General features: G+C 39.8%; 1 protein-coding gene across 1 annotated transcript in view; it reads left to right on the top strand.

Moving 5' to 3' along the window:
• LOC109418097 (neurotrophin 1) overlaps positions 1 to 18,565 on the top strand; it is a 113,636-nt gene that overhangs the window by 72,000 nt on the left and 23,071 nt on the right. Inside the window, exon 3 of the mRNA XM_029870882.2 lies at positions 4,158 to 4,993. Within this exon, the coding sequence (XP_029726742.1) occupies positions 4,158 to 4,993 (836 nt within the window). The remainder of the gene's footprint in view (positions 1 to 4,157; positions 4,994 to 18,565) is intronic.

Raw genomic sequence — 18,565 nt, 5'->3', positions numbered from 1 at the left:
AATAAGATGCTTAAGCGAAGCAAATATGCGTAGCCGTACATGCTTCGTATTGCGAGTAAAGTGTACGCGTATAGCTTCCTCTTTAGTATCCTTTTTAACAGCATATGCGATTGTGTGTTGGCTGGGCTACCCAGATAATTTCTTTAAACAGCCATTCCATAGGAAAATGATATAGTGCAACTCCGATTGTTGTGAAACTTGGTGGGTTCGAAAATAATTAGACCCGTATTTTTTTTATTTCGTCATTTTTTGGAGATTTTGGCTTTTTCAGTCTAGGGAATCCCTAGACTGAGAAAGCCAAAATCTCCAAAACATTTAACTTCCAGTCGAAAATCTTACGCAAACTTTCGTCATTAGCGTGAACAATTTTGGTCCTTAAAACCAAGGTTTTTAAAAACTAAAAATTTTCAAAAAATAACATAACTTTTGAATCAGTTGACCGATTGAAAACTTTTTTTTGTTTGAAAGCTATTGAATTCTAGTTTTCAGGAAAACACGATAAATGGGTCAAATTGTGCTTTTGTGGAAAATAAACATGCATCTCAAAACCTAAAAAACATACATCTCTGATTTTTTGATATGTTACGCCAAACTCTGATAAATATAAAATTAGGATACCTCTTTGTTTCCGAGACCATAAAAACGTGAAAATAAACAATATATTGGCATATTTCTTGCACAATAACGCAATTAGGCCCGCTCAACGCATTTTTTCTAAAAATTCATAATCAATAACTTTCAAACAAAAAAAAAAAAATGAAATTTAAAATTGGTCAACTGGTTCAATTTTAGTTTTCAATAACCTTGATTTTAGGGCCACCCTATCTGAAAATATGTCACCCTAATGACGAAATAAAAAATTCTGATCTAATTATTTTCGAAGAACTACGAACCCACCAAGTTTCTCGACAATCAGAGTTGCACTATATCGTTTTTCTATGTAAAATAATATTTTTTGAGGGAATCTCTGAAGCAATGCCTGAAAACTGGAGAGTTATTCCAGGATAACTTTCTTGGGATATTCCTGGAGAATCGCCAAGAAATAAATCCTGAAGGAAGCTCCTGAAAGAATCCGTAAAAGACTCTGGAAATATTTCTCAAAGAATTCCTGAAGCAAGATTGCTTAAAATTCCAAGAGAAGTATGCGATCCAACCCCTACAGGAACTTCCAAAAGAATCTCTTGAGAATTTTCTGGAATTCCTGAAGAAACGCCTAAGAGAATCCTTGAAAGAATTCCTGAAAAGAACCATTTCCGCGCAGCGACCTTTCTATAGAACAGATGCCCCGAACGCCCAGCGTCCTATAAATAGTACAGTCTTTTTGATGTGAAATTAGGCAAAATTTTAGGATACTTTCTTCAGAGAAGATGTTCTCCACATTCATAACTTGGTCATAGTGGACAATACAGTTTGAGACTGGTTCACTGGGTGGCGTAAACGATGCTGCAAAAATTACATATTGTCACGATCTATGAGCTTCATTTCCAACGCGAAAGTAATTTGTTTCCCTGAAATCTTAACAATGGTTAATAATTTGTAGTTCATGTCTTTAGCAGAGGTGTTAATCACTCCATACAAAAGTCAATGCAAGTATGTTTGCATGTTTATGTAGGTATGTTCCGCCATAACTCTGGAATCGTCAAGACGTTTCAATCAAATTTAGCATACAGATTCCTTAGGGTTGTCGAGGTGGTTATAGCGTTATTGGTATTCAAGATGGCGCCCAAGCAACTCACATGTTATATAGGAGTTACGACAGCGCAAGTTTTGGTTGTATACAAGTTTATTTTACGTATTTTAAAACAATGCTAGATTTACGTCAAATGAACTTCTATACAATCAAAGCTTGCGCTGTCGTAACTCTTATATAACACGTGTGTTGCTTGGGCGGTTTAGGTTCCTAGATGGCTGCTATGATGAGTAGAACTCAAAAATAAATATTCGACGCCATATTGAAAACCAAAATGGCGGACTGTAATCCAAGATGGCAACCACGGAATGGTGGTTTGAGCTATGATACCATGCAATATTGGAATTCATCGATCGGGGTAGATGAGTAAAACTCAAAAGTAAATATCCAAAGTAAATATCAAAAGTGAAATCCAAGATGGCGGACCATAATCCAAGATGGTGGCCACGGAATGGTAATTTGAGCTATGAAACCATGCACTATGGGTATCTATCGATCGGGCTTTATCAGTAAAAATGTAAAGGATGGGTAGATGGTAGAATGGAAGATAGGGTAGAGCGTATGGTGAAGGATAGGTGTAGAGGGTACGGTAGAAGGTAGGGTGGAGGATAGGGTAGAGAGTAAGGCAGAAGGAAGCGTTGTGGGTTAGGATTAGGATAGAGCGTAGGATAGAGGTTTGGGATAGAGGGCAGAGAAGTCGATTAGGTGGACCGTAAATCAGTAACATGAGATTTTCTCGAGATACCTTCAGGAATTCTTTTCGGGATTTCTTCAGGCACTCCTATCGATAATCATCCCAGGATTCCTATCGGGATTCCTTCACATGTTCTTTCCAGATTTGCTGTGGGGATTTCTCCTGAGATCTCTCCACGGATTTCTACATGAATTGCTTTAGAAAATCCTGAAAGGTTTATTTTAGTGACTCTATTCGGCAATCCTTCAGGGAGTGAACTCCTTCAAATATTATTTTCGGTTATTCCATTTGGGATTCCTTTCGAAAAGAAATATGGAAGAATATATTTCTGCCGAGATTTCTTAGGCATCCTTAAATTTTTTAGGCATTCTTGTCGGAATTTCTGATGGAATTCCTTCAAAATTTCTTCCCGACTTTTTTCAGGAACTTCTTCAATAGCCCCTTCCGGCATTCCTTCTATGGTTCTTTTAGGGATTCCTACTGAGCTTCCATCCAAGATTCCTGCCATGATTCCTGACGTTCTCAAAGAATCCTCTAAGGATTCTATCAGGAACAAAGTAAATTCTGCTTCATAAAATCTCGAAACGATTCTTTCAGAAATTTTAGCCGGCATTTCTCCAGGGATTCCTATTGGAATTTTACAGATTCCTCGTGGTACACTTTCAAAGATGTCAAGGGTTTCTCTAGGTGTTCCTGCTAGGAATGCTGCAGGGATTTCTCCTTGTATTCCTTCAAAGCTTTCTTAAGTTTAGCGGTTGTTGGAGTTTGGGTTTGTAGGTTAAAGAGATGGCGCAATAATTTGTTCTTCAATGTTGTACTGTTTGAAAAATTCTATCATTTAGGACTTTGGTTCATATCATTTGTTAGTACATAACTTGTCCGCTAGAGGCGCCATCATCAATTTAAAGCTTAGTTGCACTGCAAGGATCTCAATAATTTTTTTGTAATTACGTTTTGAAAAATTTCACTTTTCAGTTGGCTGAAGTGTCATGAAAAGGCCTACTTTTCTCTTCTGATGCAAGTGTGCCGAAAAGTACTACTTTTCGGCACTCTTAAGGGTGCCGAAAAGTAACACTTTTCGGCACTTTTGCCAGCACACACTTTACACTAAATTTCGTGTTATCCTTAGATTCGGCAGGTGATTCTACATCCACTCTACAGCAAGACTACGAAGCAAGACGATTTTTATTCCGATTCCGATGGCAGATCGGGTGAGAACGAAGCTGGTGGAGGTACCTTTGCGACTTTAGCCTTTGCCAACAAACAACTGTTTGACAACGGGAGCTCTATCAAATGCTACACCATAGCCGGCAAGCCTCGTTGGATAAACGTACGACTCGTGCCGAAAAAATCATCATTTTGCAACTTGTTGCATAAATAACTATTTCAAGCAACTCTCACGATGTGCGACAACTCAAGACCCTGATAATTTGGAAGGATTGTATCTTCTGAAAATTTGTTGGGTTGGCCAAGGTCTTTCACATGATGAACTGAGATGTTCGTAATTCGTCCAATAGGCGCAGTAAGCATGTACTAAAGAGTTAGTTTTTTAAAACCTGGGTGTGGTTCATGTATATACATATGGAATAACGCATACCCTTACCGCTGGATGGGCGATTCCCATACGCCTCTTTTTTACAGTTCCGTGGATTCTATGCGAGCTTGCGATCGGCGGGTGAGCAAGAGCCACCCATGCATTCAACCTACCGTTTAGATAGACAACCGACTAATGTGTGATTATCTTTCTCTCCGTGTGCGGTTTTATCTTCACAGGTGAAGCAGATGTTCGGCAACCGGCAGGAGCTGATTCTCCCGCTGGTGTACGATATAGCGAATATGATCCGCTCGGTGGCCAAGCAGGAGAGTTTGCTGGATCAGCGATTCCCCACGGTAGACGAGGAGGAGCAGGTTCCCACGAATCAACTGCTGCGGAGGAGCTTTTCGGTGAGATCGGAGCCATCGGGATTCAAGATGAATACGGTAGATTCGGCAGATTCCAATCTGAAGGATGACCGCTTGATGGTGGATTTGGACGATGACGAAGCAAAGACCATTGAGGGAGGTGGAGATGGGCCGCAAGCTCGTTCGATGTCCGATGCACCGGTGTTTGAGAGATTGATTCAGTCCAAGCCGAGGTACAATATGCAGATGACGAGGATGAAAGAAAAGACCGAAGAACGAATGTCGTACCACGAGCGGAAACTAAACATGACGGCCTTCAACTCGACCAAGAATCAAAAGGATCAGTTGGCGATGGCATCGGATGGCCCTATTCCGGTCACGTTACCCAAAGCGGGGTATTCCAATAGTTTCTCAAAAGCAAAACCCACCGCCACAATGGTGACAACTTCGACGGAACCCCCAGAAGTGGAAACCACCACTCTAACGATGGAGGAAATCGAAGATCTCGCCTTATCCGGGCTGAATGGAACTGAATTGGATGCGGTGGAAAGCAGTCTTGGTAGTGGTAATGGATCTGGTCCAGTGGCGGAGATGTTGATCGGGGGAGGATATCGAAACCGAGCGAATAAAATTCACATTCTGCTTCCGAGCGAGAGGTGTGACCATTTTTCCCAAGGAGTCTGTATCCGGGTGGAGAATTATCCGTCGTAAGTATTGAACAGAACATTATCTATGATTTACAAAGCCTCCCATCGTAACTGGGTGCTCAGATTCTCAGCCCACTTTCATAAATATTGCTAAGTTATAAAGCCATTTTTATTTCATTTGTACATCTTGTGGCAGCTACGTTTCGAAAAATTCCCAGACCATACCAGGAATTGAACTAAAACACTCTCAGCATGAATCCCCTTTTTTAAGTTACTTTACCAGTAACCGGAAGCAAGCTACGCTACAAAATGTACCAAAAAAGCAAATTTCTCACTTTCACACAATTCCGCGCTCTTTTTTCGCACTTTAATTACCCCAGCTTCGACAGTAAAAATTTCTCGAAAAGTCTAATTTATGGTAAACCGATCGGTGTGTCGACGGGGCGGCAAGTTCGCTGTTTACCTCCACCTCCTCCATCGTTCACAGTTGATCGAGAATCCAAACATTATTGAACATACCGCGAAAGAAACCGAAAAAAAAAACAACTCGATGTCCAACAAATGCACACAATTACTTTCACCGCTGCACTTGAGCTTGTCGAGTACACGCACTTCGATGCACACTTTTTTTTTCGCTCCAATGTTTGGCCGGAACGAAAGCAAAAGTGAACTTCCCTTTAGTCACTAGAGCGCCGATTTCCGAGCGACTGGCTATCAAGTTACGTTTTAATTATACAAGTGCGAGTTTGAGCAGAGGCAGAGCACGCGTTAAATAATTGAAGATTTTCTTACATATTCATGTTGTAACAGGGCACACTATATGTAGGGGGATTAGGGGCATAATGGACACCCGGGGCGAAATGGACACCCCTTTTTCTGCCGAAACTGTTGACTTTCATGTAAAACTTTCAATGCATAAGTGTAAAGGAACAAGTCATTGTTCTATTTATCAAAAGTACCATTTAAATTCTTTCAAAATAATCAAAATATCATTGAAATTGAAGTATGTTTTTCATATGGTGGATTTCTTATAATTTCGAAGCAGCAGCAAATAAGGTATTACGAGTCATTGAGTGTGTTCACCATACAAACAAGTGAATTGTTACCTTATCTAGATGTATACGTAGATTTAGCAATGGATGAAGTATTATATTTTTGATCAGAACACACTGAAAATAGCAATTTAAATGTTGTAGTCTATTCGGGGCGAAATGAACACTGGCAATTATGAATGGATGTACGCGCGTTGCATACTGTTAGGCGTTTTAGAGAGTTTGAAAAAATTTAATCCGATTGTTTTAGCCTAAAATTTATTTAATTAACTTTGATGTTATGTAAACTCCTCTAAGATGGAGCATTATATCTGTGGTATTGATCTCCGTTGGCAAATTACTTAACTGGTTGATATACTCAAAGATACAGCATAAAATATGCAGGGGTGTCCATTATGCCCCGATGGGTGTCCATTTCGCCCCGTACCTTTCCTGGCAGCCCCTAAAAACACACTATTTTCAATTCATTATTTTTTCACAATAATGACATTCTACCAGCTGTAAATGATTGAAATACGTAGGAAACAAGTTAAAGTTGTAAGCCAACTGATAATATGTTAAGTTTTTGTCTGTTATACAGGCCTAACATACTCATTTGCTTAGGGTGTCCATTATGCCCCTAATACCCCTAGTCGCCCGATACCGTATGAAATTTGATACTTGCTGCCATGGAGGTTGCTGGATGGTCTGTGGCTTGAGACGGTAACGTTAGATTCCAAGGCACCCGGTGTGTGAAGGAAGGTGTGAGTTGTGTGTGATATTCACAGTTTTTTTTTTCTTGGTTGGTTATTAGCATAGACGGCAAGCTTCAAATGATGGGGTGTTTCCGACTCGGAAACAGTTGCTCCCGGATGTTTATCATGCAAATGAATGTTTACATTGCACCTAACCGTCGTGTAATTTATGTTGGTACAGTTTTGTAATCTTTTTTGAACGGGGAGCTGGAAAATGACACGAACTGACAATGAAAAGTAAAGAAGTGAGTTGACTAAATTTATAATATCGGTTTCCGTATTAAGCTTCAGCCGGTTTGATTAGAATGGCAGTGTCAACCACATCCAAGGTAGATGTGAATATCTAAATTGTGTTTTAAATCGATCATATTCTGATGCCATTACTTAATTTGAAATTTAAATGATATTTAAAAGTTCACTAAATAATACATCAATATTTTCTGGAATCCAGTATATATCAGGAAAATTCCTAGGATAAGTCCTAGGAAAATTCCTAGGATAAGGACCTGCGGAAGAAATTCCACGGGGAATCCGGGAAAAAAATTAAAAAAAACCTAGAGAAATACCTACCTGAATGAATCCCTAAAAGCTGGAAGTGTTCTCAAAAAGAAGTCCTTTGGAATACCCTAGAAGAATCCCGATAGAATCGTGAGAGAGAACGAATCTTGGAAGGAACCTTGAAGGTGTCCCCAGAGGAACCCCAAGAAAAAAAAATATGTCAGGAGCTGTCCCAGGATAAGTTCTGGAAGGAATCCCGAGAGAAATCTCTAAAGGAATCTCGGAAGGGGTCTCTGAAGAAATGCCGGGAGGAATCCCTGAGAATATCCCTGAAAGAATTATCAAATTTCCCTATGCATCACGCGAAAAAAAAGGTCACTGACATATCGTACGGATTGGATCAATAATAACCTTTATGCACAAGGAGTTGAAGAATTGAGGTGGAATCCCGATAAATTCTCAGAGAAATCTATATATATAAAAATGCAGTGGCATACGTGGGACCGCGCATAACTTGCGAACGGAAGGACCGATTTTTGTCGTCTTAGTTTTGTTCTGTTAGTTTTCACCCAAGGAAGGTTTATGAGGCAAAAAACATGGAAAAAATGAGAGTTTTTGAAAATCGATCTTCCATACATTTTGACCGGGGACTTGGTCTTCAGTAGAAACTTGAAACGTCAAAAAACGCAGTAGGCAAGACAAGGTTTGCCGGGGACAGCTAGTTTTGGTATAAATACCTAAAGGAATCCCCGGAGAAAATCTAGGAATAATACTAGGATGTTTTATGCAGTCTAAAGAATGATCCGAAAAAGAATCCTGGAAGGAATCTCTAAAGAAATGCGTAAGTCAATCCCAGGGAGAATCAATGAAGGTATCCTAAAGGACAATCGAGAAATATCCCTGAAGTAAACACCAGGAATTCCCTTAAGGAATTCCGTGGGGAATTCCTAAAGAAAACCCAGGAAGGATCGATGAATGAATTCTGGGCAAAATGCCGAAGGCAAGCTATAACATAATTTCAAATCCCGGATAATCGAAGAAGCAATCCCTTAAGGAATCTACGAGGAAATCCAGAGAGGAATTTCGAAAGGAATCCCTGTACTCCTGGATGAATGCTTGGCAAAACGACAGGAAAAATTAAAAAATAAACCTAATTGATTCCCCTATCGGTATGGTGCCTTTCTTGTTGAAACCCATTTCAACAAAACTCAAGTGACATGTTGATGAATATCACACTTTCATACGTTTGACAACAATCCATTGCATGGTTCCAGCTGTCATAATATTTTTTCAAACATCGTAGCGAGGAAAAACGATAATTACAATTTTCTTCCACCATTGGAAACCACCAACCCTCTCTTTGCTACAAAAAATATCGAGCATAGTCGTAGCAAGGAAAAGGGCAGATGGGGGCACCCCATTTATGTGTTCGCCAAACATATAGAAAATTATATCAGCGCCGATTTGCAAGCAAATCATGATTTCTTTTCACGGTTAGAATCTTCGGGTGAGGTACTTCCAAGAAAAAATGCAAATCATGGACGAAGCAAGGAAAAACAGTAATAAGGGGCAATTCTTCAAAAATTCAAAAATATCAAAAAATCAACCATAGCCAATTGAAAGCTAAGCATCTTGCATTTTAGAGAAAAAAAATATCACACATAGGCGTAGCCAGTGATATGAGTTCACAGGGGGCAGAGAAGTTAATTCCTAAAATCCATACTAATTTCTCAGTCATCTTTGAATGTTGACGAACTTTGATAAAAAAGTTCATTGCAATGACACAAACATTGAATGAAGAGTAAGAAATTAGTAATTAGGGGCAACCATTTAAATAAATTACTGCTGTGGAGGAAAATCACTTTAATAAAAAAAAAAAGTTTGAAATTTTAAAAACTTTTAGAGCTTTGAAAAAGTTGTAAATCTCGTTTTGATGCAAAAAAAATATTTTACATTTTCGTAACCCATGGGCGCAAGAAGCCCGAGTTTACGAATATAAAACTCATTTTGCACGGAGAATGAGAAATGATGAAGTGGGTCATTGGAATAGGCCATATTCTGTTAGGGATTCTCCCAGGAATTCCTTCAGAGATTTATGCAGGGATTCCTCCTGAAATTACTAATGAAATATCTCCAGGAGCTCCTATTGGCCATCCTCCGAGAATTTCAGCATGGATTCCTCATGCAACTTCTGCTGCGATTCATCCAGCAATTTATTCTAGCACTCCTCCAGAAATTATAACCTTGTGGTGATTCATCTAGGGATTTCTTCAAGGATTTAGGAAGGACTTCATCCTCAGATTTCATCGAGGTGTTTTTCCAGAAATTCCTCTTGGGATTTCTTAAAAAACTCCTATTGGCCTTCCTACATGAATTCCAGTTGGGATTCCTCAAGCAATTCCTATTTGGACTCGTCCAAACCGTGGTACTTCCGAGAATATTTCTATGGATTTCTCCTGGCATACTTTCTTTGATGCAATTCCTCCAGAAATGCCTCCTGCGTATCCGTTAGGGACTCCTCCATGGATTCCTCCAGATCACCTGTATCGATTCTTCCTAGGAGAATGGTAGATATTCATCCAGGTATTGATTCAAGGGATTTCACTTATGATTCCCCCGGCATGCTTGATGGGGTTTCTCTAATAATACCTGAAGAGATACTTCCAGCAATTCATATTAGGATTTCTATGAAATCTCCCGGAATACTAGGAATTCCTCCAGAAATTTCTTTAAGAACTCTTGGTGGGATCAGTCAAGACAAGTTTCTATTGATCATTGCAGAAGTTCCTCCAGTGACTTCTCCAGGAACATCTTCAGAGATTTAATCCAGTAATTTCAGCTGGTGTTCGTCAAGCAATTGCAACTGTGGTTCTACCAGCAATTCATCCTAGGACTCCTCCAGAAAATATTACTGTAATACCATCATGATTTCTTCTAGAGAATACTCCAGAGATTTCTCGTGGGATTTCTTTAGGAATTTTTGCTGGGATTATACATATTCTGGTCATTCTTTTAGAAGTTCCTCCGGTGAATCGTCTAGGAATTCCTTCAGAGATTTCATCCAAGGATTGCTCCAGCTATTTATCATGGGATTCCTCAATAAGCTCCTCGTGGCCTTCCTCCATAAATTCCAGCTGATATTCCTCACACACTCTTCCTGTGGTTCTTCCAGCTATTCTTGCTAGGACTTGCTAGGAGAAATTCTTACTGTGCTTCTTCAGAAATTCTTCTAGGGATTCTAGAGCATTCTCCTGGCTTTCTTGCTGTGATTCTTCCGGACAATCTTCCTGGAATTCTTCTTAAAATTCCTTCGGTTGTTCTTCCAGGGACTTCTTCAAGGACTCATCCAGAAAAACCACCAGAGATTTTATCAAAGAATTCCTCCACAACTTCATCATGGAATTTCTGCAGAAACTCCTCTTGAAGGATTTCTCAAAAAACTCCTCCGTCCAGATATATTTTATTACGGAATTCACCCAATAATGGTTCCATCACGGGGATGAATCTTCGTCACGAAAGGCACTGCTCGTTTGATAGCTGAACACTAGCGAACCTGGTGGAGGAAGTCAAGCTTTCGCCTACATCGAGCATAGGGAGACGGCGTAGCACGCTTAGATGATTTTTTTTATTTTCCCATGGAAATTCATTCCAATCTAGTTCTCCAAGTGACAATTTCACGACTTCCACTTCAAAACTTCAAATTTGTTCGAAGATACACATCTGTTCTGTGGTTCCATCATATTCTGAAGAATTAACATTAATTGAAATTAACAATTAAAAAAAATGAAAAAAAATGACCTACATGTTTTTGAAATTGTTGTATTTTTTTAATCCCAGAAGAACTTCTTAAGGGTGCCTTTGTTAATGTTATCAGAGATTCTTACAGAAATTCGTCCAGAGATTCTATCGGCAGTTTTTTTTTTTCAATTATTCCAACACGGTTTTTTTGCAAGGATTCGATGAAGCTTTTTTAGATAATCTCTCCCGGAACTTGAGTAATCTTCGGATTTTTTCCCCTAGAATTCAAGGGATTTGTTGCAGAATTGCTCCTAAGATTCCATGAGCTTCTTTTTTAGGAATTCTATGGGAAGTTTCCCGAGGAATTTCATCGTAAACTTAACTAGAGGTTCTTCATCGAATTTCTCCATACGTCCTAAGGAATTGACCAAGGGATTTTTTTCAGAGATTCCTTCAGGAATTAACCTAATAATTGAATTGGATACATCTCTATTTATATTATTGCATGTTTCTGTAGGAAATGAATAGGCAGTTTCCTCTGTAATACCTTAGTAAATTTCTTGAGGTCTTCGTTGGGGGATAACACCAAAACATCCTTGAAGAATTCTTCCAGGTACTCTTTGAGAAATCTCTCCATCAAATCATGGGACATTTCTAAAAAAAATCCATTCTCAATTGTTTGAGGGGTTCTTGAGGGATCCTCCTTACCAAGTTTCTCCTAGGATGCCATCGATAATTCTTACAGAGATTCCATCAAGAAACTCTTTTAAGATTATTTGAGTAGAAGGAATTTGTTAGAGAATTTAGTGATTCTTTCAGAATTTCATCCACGGATTAGGCATAGGCAATTTATTCTTACAAGGGTTTCTATACAAGTTTCTCTGAGAACACCATTAAAGTATAGTTTTGGGAATGCTTCGAGGAATCCATCAGAATTTTATTCTGCAATTCTCTCAAAGAATGATTTTCAATCATGAATTCATTCAATTGTGTATTATCACATCTTAACCTCGAAAGGAAAAAAAACAAATCCATGATTTTTTTAGGTATCATATCCACCCTGTTTTATATTTGTTTCTCAAAAAGCGAAATTCTTAACTTTTTATTTGTGAAGGAGAATTGAGAATTTCTTACTTTATTGTAGAGTTATGACTTTATGAATTTTTCTAGTAACTACCCCTTATTACTATTATTCCTAGCTCGCTTATGTATTGCATTTCTTTTTCTTTTAAAGTACAGCGTCCTTGAATGCTAATCGTGGAAGAAAGCAATCATTTACCTGCAAAGCGGCAACTTTTGAAAAATGTTTAAAACCACCTTTCTTCCTCACCCCCTTTACGTAGCAAACACGACTTTGCCTAATTCTTTCTAGGTGGGCCACCAGATTACAGGAGTAAAAAAGAAGAATAGTTTTTTGTTTTGATGACTGAGAAATTAGTATGGAATATTGATTATATGTACTGATTTTAGGACTTAATTTCTCTGCCCCTTGTGAACTCATATCACTGGCTTTGCCTATGTGTGATATTTTTTTCTCGAGAATCTCTCTCTCTCTCTCTCTTGGCGTAACGTCCTCATTGGGACAAAGCCTGCTTCTCAGCTTAGTGTTCTTTCAGTTATTAACTGAAAGCTTCCTCTGCCAATGACCATTTTGCATGCGTATATCGTGTGGCAGGCACGAAGATACTTCTATGCCCAAGGAAGTCAAGGAAATTTCCTTTACGAAAAGATCCTGGATCGACCGGGAATCGAACCCGTCACCCTCAGCATGGTCATGCTGAATACCCGTGCGTTTATTGCCTCGGCTAATGGGCCCTTCTCGAGAATGCAAGATTCTTAGCTTTCAATTGGCGCAAGAAAATTGATTTTTTGTTACTTTATGGTCAAGTTATGCGTTTTTGATATTTTCGAATTTTTGAAGAATTGTCCCTTATTACTGGTTTTCCTTGCTTCGCCCATGATATGCATTTTTTCATGGAAGTACCTCACCCGAAGATTCTAACTATGGAAGAAAATCATGATTTGCTTGCAAATCGGCGCTGATATAATTTTCTATATGTTTGGCGAATACATAAATGGGATGCCTCCCATCTGCTCTTTTCCTTGCTACGACTATGTTCGATATTTTTTCTAGCAAGGAGAGGGTTGGTGGTTTCTAATGGTGGAAGAAAAATGTTATTATATGGATTAACAGCAGAGATACAAGCATTTAAATTAGTGTAACGCTATTTTTAAGGAGGTGCCCCTCTTTGCAGAGCCCCTTTTTATCGTTTTTTTTTCTCGCTACGACTATGTTTGAAAAAATATTATGAAAGCTGAGGCCCCAAGTTTTTCAGCAATATAAAAAAATTTACATTTGGGTTTAAAACAAAGAAGATATGATTTTTCAAATAAATAGTGTAACAGTGTTTTGTAAGAAACGTCGCCTGAGAGATAGGGTATTGGTTCCCTTTTTAAGCATGTGGCTCCCATTTTCATCCTACGAAAAACAAAGGATTGAAGCGCTGTTTGTTTTGTTTCTTATTTTAGTATTTTTTGTTAGAAGTGAGCGCCCATGAAAACAGAAAGAACGGAATCAATCGGGCCGTAATCGCTTGTTTTCGAATAGGATGAATATGGGATCATGAGATTAATGATGGAACACATACCCTATATTCTATTATTGTGCTACATCGAACTGGTTGCTTTTTGCGCTGATTTCACTTTCTATCCTATCATGGTAGAATGATGAGCACGAGGATGTTGATGTGTGGCTATTGGTTATTCCTTTTTCCAGTCCGATTGGGGGTCCATTATGATTAGCCGTTCTCAGATGTCCAAGTGTCCGGGTCCGTTTGAGCTCAGCAGAGGTGTCAGTGTCAGCTGCTCTCAGGGGGAAAGAGCAACTGACGAAAGTGCCGGGGCTGGGATCGAACCCCCTAAATGTACACATATTGCATAGTTTTAGGGCCTAAAACACCATTAAGCAGCCGCCATCTTGAATTTGGAGCCGCCATATTGGATTTTAGACCATTTTTGGCCGGACATCTTTCCCATACCAAATATACCCAAATCACATGGTTTCAGGTGGTTTTAACATCTAAAACTTCATTAAACAGACGCCATCCTGAATTTTGAGCCATTATCTTGGATTTTAAATCGCCAACTTGTAAATTCTGGTCACCATTTTTGTGCCCATACCAAATATACCCTAGATATTGCATGGTTTTATAGCTTACTAGGGCAGCAATGCATACAGTTTTATCCCGAAGGATAGACGGAACAAGCTACTTTGTTGGGTGTTGACCCGCTGGCTATCGTTTGTGAATCCATCAGAAACAGAGAGTGCACTTGGCTCATGATGTCGATGAGGATGAGAATTGGAATAACGCAGGCGCCGTTTGTGTAGAGTCGTTTGGGCTCCATACTATAAGTCAGGTATTCAACAACTTGAGAGAGTTCAACATAAATTCATTCGCTTTGCACTTCGTCGTCTTCCTTGGAGTGATCCCCATAACCTGCCAAGCTACGAAGATCGATGTAAACTTATTGACCTGGATCTTCTTAAACATCGTCGAAATGTTTGTAAGGCCTCGTTCATCTCAGACGTCTAACAATCAAATATCGATTGTCCTAATGTCTTTCAATTAATGAATGTTGATTCTCGTCGTTGCTGTCTTCGTTCACATCTGTTTTTCCGGTTCCCTGTATTCCATACAAATTACGGCTATAACGAACCTATTAGTAGTATGTGTCGTGTTTTTAATCGCTGCTATCATGTTTTTGATTTTCATTTGTCTCGTGTCTCCAACAAAAACCAGTTCCGCAAAGTGTTAGTTTGATTGAGGGGTTAGGTGTTAAATGTCTTGGTAGAAATAGATTGTGCTAGTTTTAAGTAGTATAAGAAATTATAATTGTATCATTTGGAAATTGTATTCTGTTGATGCGAAAAGAAGAGGAGGTTTTATGACTATTTGAGAGAGAGCTTATTGAAGCTCAGCTCAAACGGGATTTTCCCTGCTCCAATAAAGATCAAGATAAAGAGTCAGATACTGAGTCTGAAGATCCGGTTTCGACTGTAACCCAGACAGCCTGTCGTAGCCTCGAAAAATCAAACTGAAACAATTGTGATTCAAGAACACGTTCTAGTAAAACCCGTTGACCGTGTTAACGACGTAGTTCAAAGTGACGAAGATAAATTTTTGCCAAGAGAAGATGAAGCTAAATCAGCAAATGGATGCCCGAAATTCGAAAAAGTATGTGTGTGCGGAACCCTCCGAGATGTGTGACGTTGCCATTTGAGTTGCATACAGGGTGCGGCAGGAAAAAATGCGAAAAGTTCAAGGCACTATTACACGCTAAATATGGGATATGTATTACTATTTTTTCATGACAGTGTATCAGTCAATGTCTATATTCTAGCACTGAAAAATAAAAATGAACGTATTTGATGTTTAATATGTGATAATGTAGGCCTAATAAGCGGATATCAATAAACTGCGCGCCCAATGGTCATTAAACAAAATGACTATAACAGTAACAAAATTAGCTCAAATTCGATGAACAACCAGACCACACTGATTGAAAGCCATGTAGTTTCACATACCAGATGAAATAAGTACATATATTTGATGATATTGTAGAGAAAATCAAAAATTTTGTTTTATCAGATACGAAATTTAGCGACCTGTGCGATTTTCTGCGGTTTGAAAATTCTGGTTGTCTTCATCTTCAGGCGCCGCCCTGTAAAGGTTAGTGACCAAAATGGGAATTTTTTTAATTAACTTTTCAGAAAACTAGCCTATTATAGAGCATGGAACGTTGAAACATAGATTGGTTAATGTCAAATGGACGAAAATGAGGTTTGAAGTTGAAAAACACTTTCGCATTTTTTCCTGCCGCATACTGTAAGATTAGCGGTATGTTGAACAAAAGAGACAACTAGTGGTACGCAATGTTTATCTGCGCCACCTCCATCTGTACCTCATTGCAACAGATGGGCGTAACAAGGGCATTTTTGAACGGTAGCAGCTAAGAAGCGTGGTATGACAGATTCTATGAGTTCGTGAGTCGGATCGGATTCAAGAGATGCATCTACGGTACCTGCTTGTAAGTCAAGGAACCATGAAGGTGAGAAGGTATTAATGACGACATTTGGGTGATTTGCCGAAGCTTGGACGCGATTTCCATTGTCAAGGAACTGTAAAAACCCAACTTGAAAATGCAGGACAGGGGATAAGCAAGAATATGTATTCCTTGTATTGTAAATTGAACGTGGTATTTCACAAGGCCGGATGAAGATCAGTCAACGACGACGACGAAGCAACTTTTGAAATCGAAACTGCAGCTCAACAAGAACGAGATAGCAATAACACTTCAAAAGACTTATTGCGAGTTGTTGGGGTGTCTTACTTACCTCATGGTGACACCTCGACCAGAACTTAGTACTTCGGTAAGCTACTTTAACCAATTTCAGAATAGGGCCTTCAGAAGAACACCGGGCAGATTACCGAAAGAAATCCGTAAAGGAATCTCGAGAGAAATAATTAAGGAATCCCGGGTAAAATGCTGAAAAACCTCTGTTAAATATCTGAAGGAATCCCTGGGAAGATCCCGGAAAAAATCTCGAGAGAAATACCTGATGGAATTCCGAGAGGAATTATGAAAGGAATTCTTAAAAGAATACATGAAGAATCCTCAGTATAGTATCGGGAGGAATTCCAGAAGAAATCGTGGATTGAATCTCTATAGGGTTCTATGGAAGAACCATAGGATGAAGAATTATCAGGAGGAATTGCTGAATATTTTCACATGTAAATCCTTGTGGGAGACCTTATATGTTGACGACTAATATATCGGCGGTATTTTTTTTTTCATATAATGAAAAAATCTGCTGATCAGATACCGAAGAGGTGGCTCCTCGGGTTAAGTGGGTTTCGACCCAAAAAAAATCATTTTCTCTCTTCCTTACTTTCGCGGTACGCCCGTTAGAGATGACTTCGAGGAGGGGGCGCGGAGGGTAACAGTTACGGACCTGCAGGCTCCATCGTATGTCCGAAATTCGTAGACAGCGACGAGACCTCGGAGCATGAGCTCTTTGAATGCCCATGCTTCGTGGAGGAAAGGTCGAGTATGCATGAGATATGCGGTAGAGATATCTCGGTGACGGACAAGTGGGATTCCGTTACTTCCACGGTCTTCCGAATCGTACTTGAATTACAGATCAACAGCAAATGGAATTGATCCTCCTTCTCACCAGGGAGCTTGAGTCCCAAGCTTCCAAAGTAGAGAGGACAACTAAGGTGGTATATAGTTGTTGGAAAGCTTACCAATTGAGATTAGTCATGTACGGCCACCCTGTGCAAATGCACCCATGGTCTGACGTGTGTCCATCTACCCTTGCTGGAGGAATCCCATCCCCTCTGCCACTTCAGCATAGACGATATTCTGGCGATCCGTCTCGCGCCTCTTATGCCGCGTCGCTCGAAGTACTCTTCGTCATCTGCCACCACTAGTGCTATGGGTATCATGTTCGCTAGCACACATATCGTGTCCTTTGAGACCGTGTGGTATGCGCTGACCACCCTAAGGTACATCAGCCTATGGGTACTCTCGAGACGTTTCACGTTTGGGTTCACCACTAGGGCACCGCATTGTTTTGATTTTGTATGGGATTTTGACGATTCTTGGCCTTGTTGTTTACAAAATGTCTGTAAGAGTGAAAGAGAGGGAAAGAATTTCATGCAGTGCCCTTTAGCGCATTCGACCATGCATGCTGAGCGGGTACACTGACCAGCCTACTTCGACCTTGCCGACTGCAGTCGCCTTGTTCACCTCCCCTACGGGGAGCTTGGTCGTGGCGATCTGCGTGACTGCCGTGCCCTTTCGCAGGCGGATCGATGCACTTGGTTCATCTTCCTCGCACTGCTGTTTAAGTGCGGCTGTGAACTCTTCTGCGTCGTTGATCTCGTCCTGGTTTTAACATTGGAGAGTTGCCTGTGCTGTTAGGGCTGTTAGCTGCCCTTTTTTGCATAATACTTCTTGAGCTAGTGCCTTATCACTAGTATCATCTCGGGTAGCGTAGGGCTAAACATCTCGTTAATACAGAAGAAAAAAGACCGAGCTTCTGGATCCAGCATTCTATCTGAGACTGAGCTTATTCTCCTTCAGTGTACAGTAGAGTCGTATTATTAAAACTAGAAATAATTTCTGAATTTCTAAGTGCATTATAGAAATGAAGAAGCTCCACCGGTCCAATTTATAAACCAATACAGTATAACTACAGCCATGAATATCAGGAACATCAACCATCATTTCACGCCAATTGGATATATATAAGATCAATTCAAATGCGTAACTAGCAATTTCATCGAAATAACCATCAAACTGCTACTCGATCAACCCCCCGGGCCTAATCTGCCTGATTCATCTAACAACCGTAACAGATCTCCACGATCTCCGATCAATACAGCCCACTACAAAGAAAATAAGTGCAACTATAAATTGCCAAAACCATTACCTAACATGTGCGCGCGTGAGTAGCTAAGAGCTCAGCAATGCAACGCAACATTGTGCGATCATCTTCACACCCCGCTCGCGTCAAACCTATCGAATCAACTTTAATGACCATT

This window comes from Aedes albopictus, chromosome 2, assembly GCF_035046485.1.
Source record: "Aedes albopictus strain Foshan chromosome 2, AalbF5, whole genome shotgun sequence".
NCBI classification, from domain to species: Eukaryota; Metazoa; Arthropoda; class Insecta; order Diptera; family Culicidae; genus Aedes; species Aedes albopictus.
This window is presented reverse-complemented; position numbering and strand designations above follow the sequence as displayed.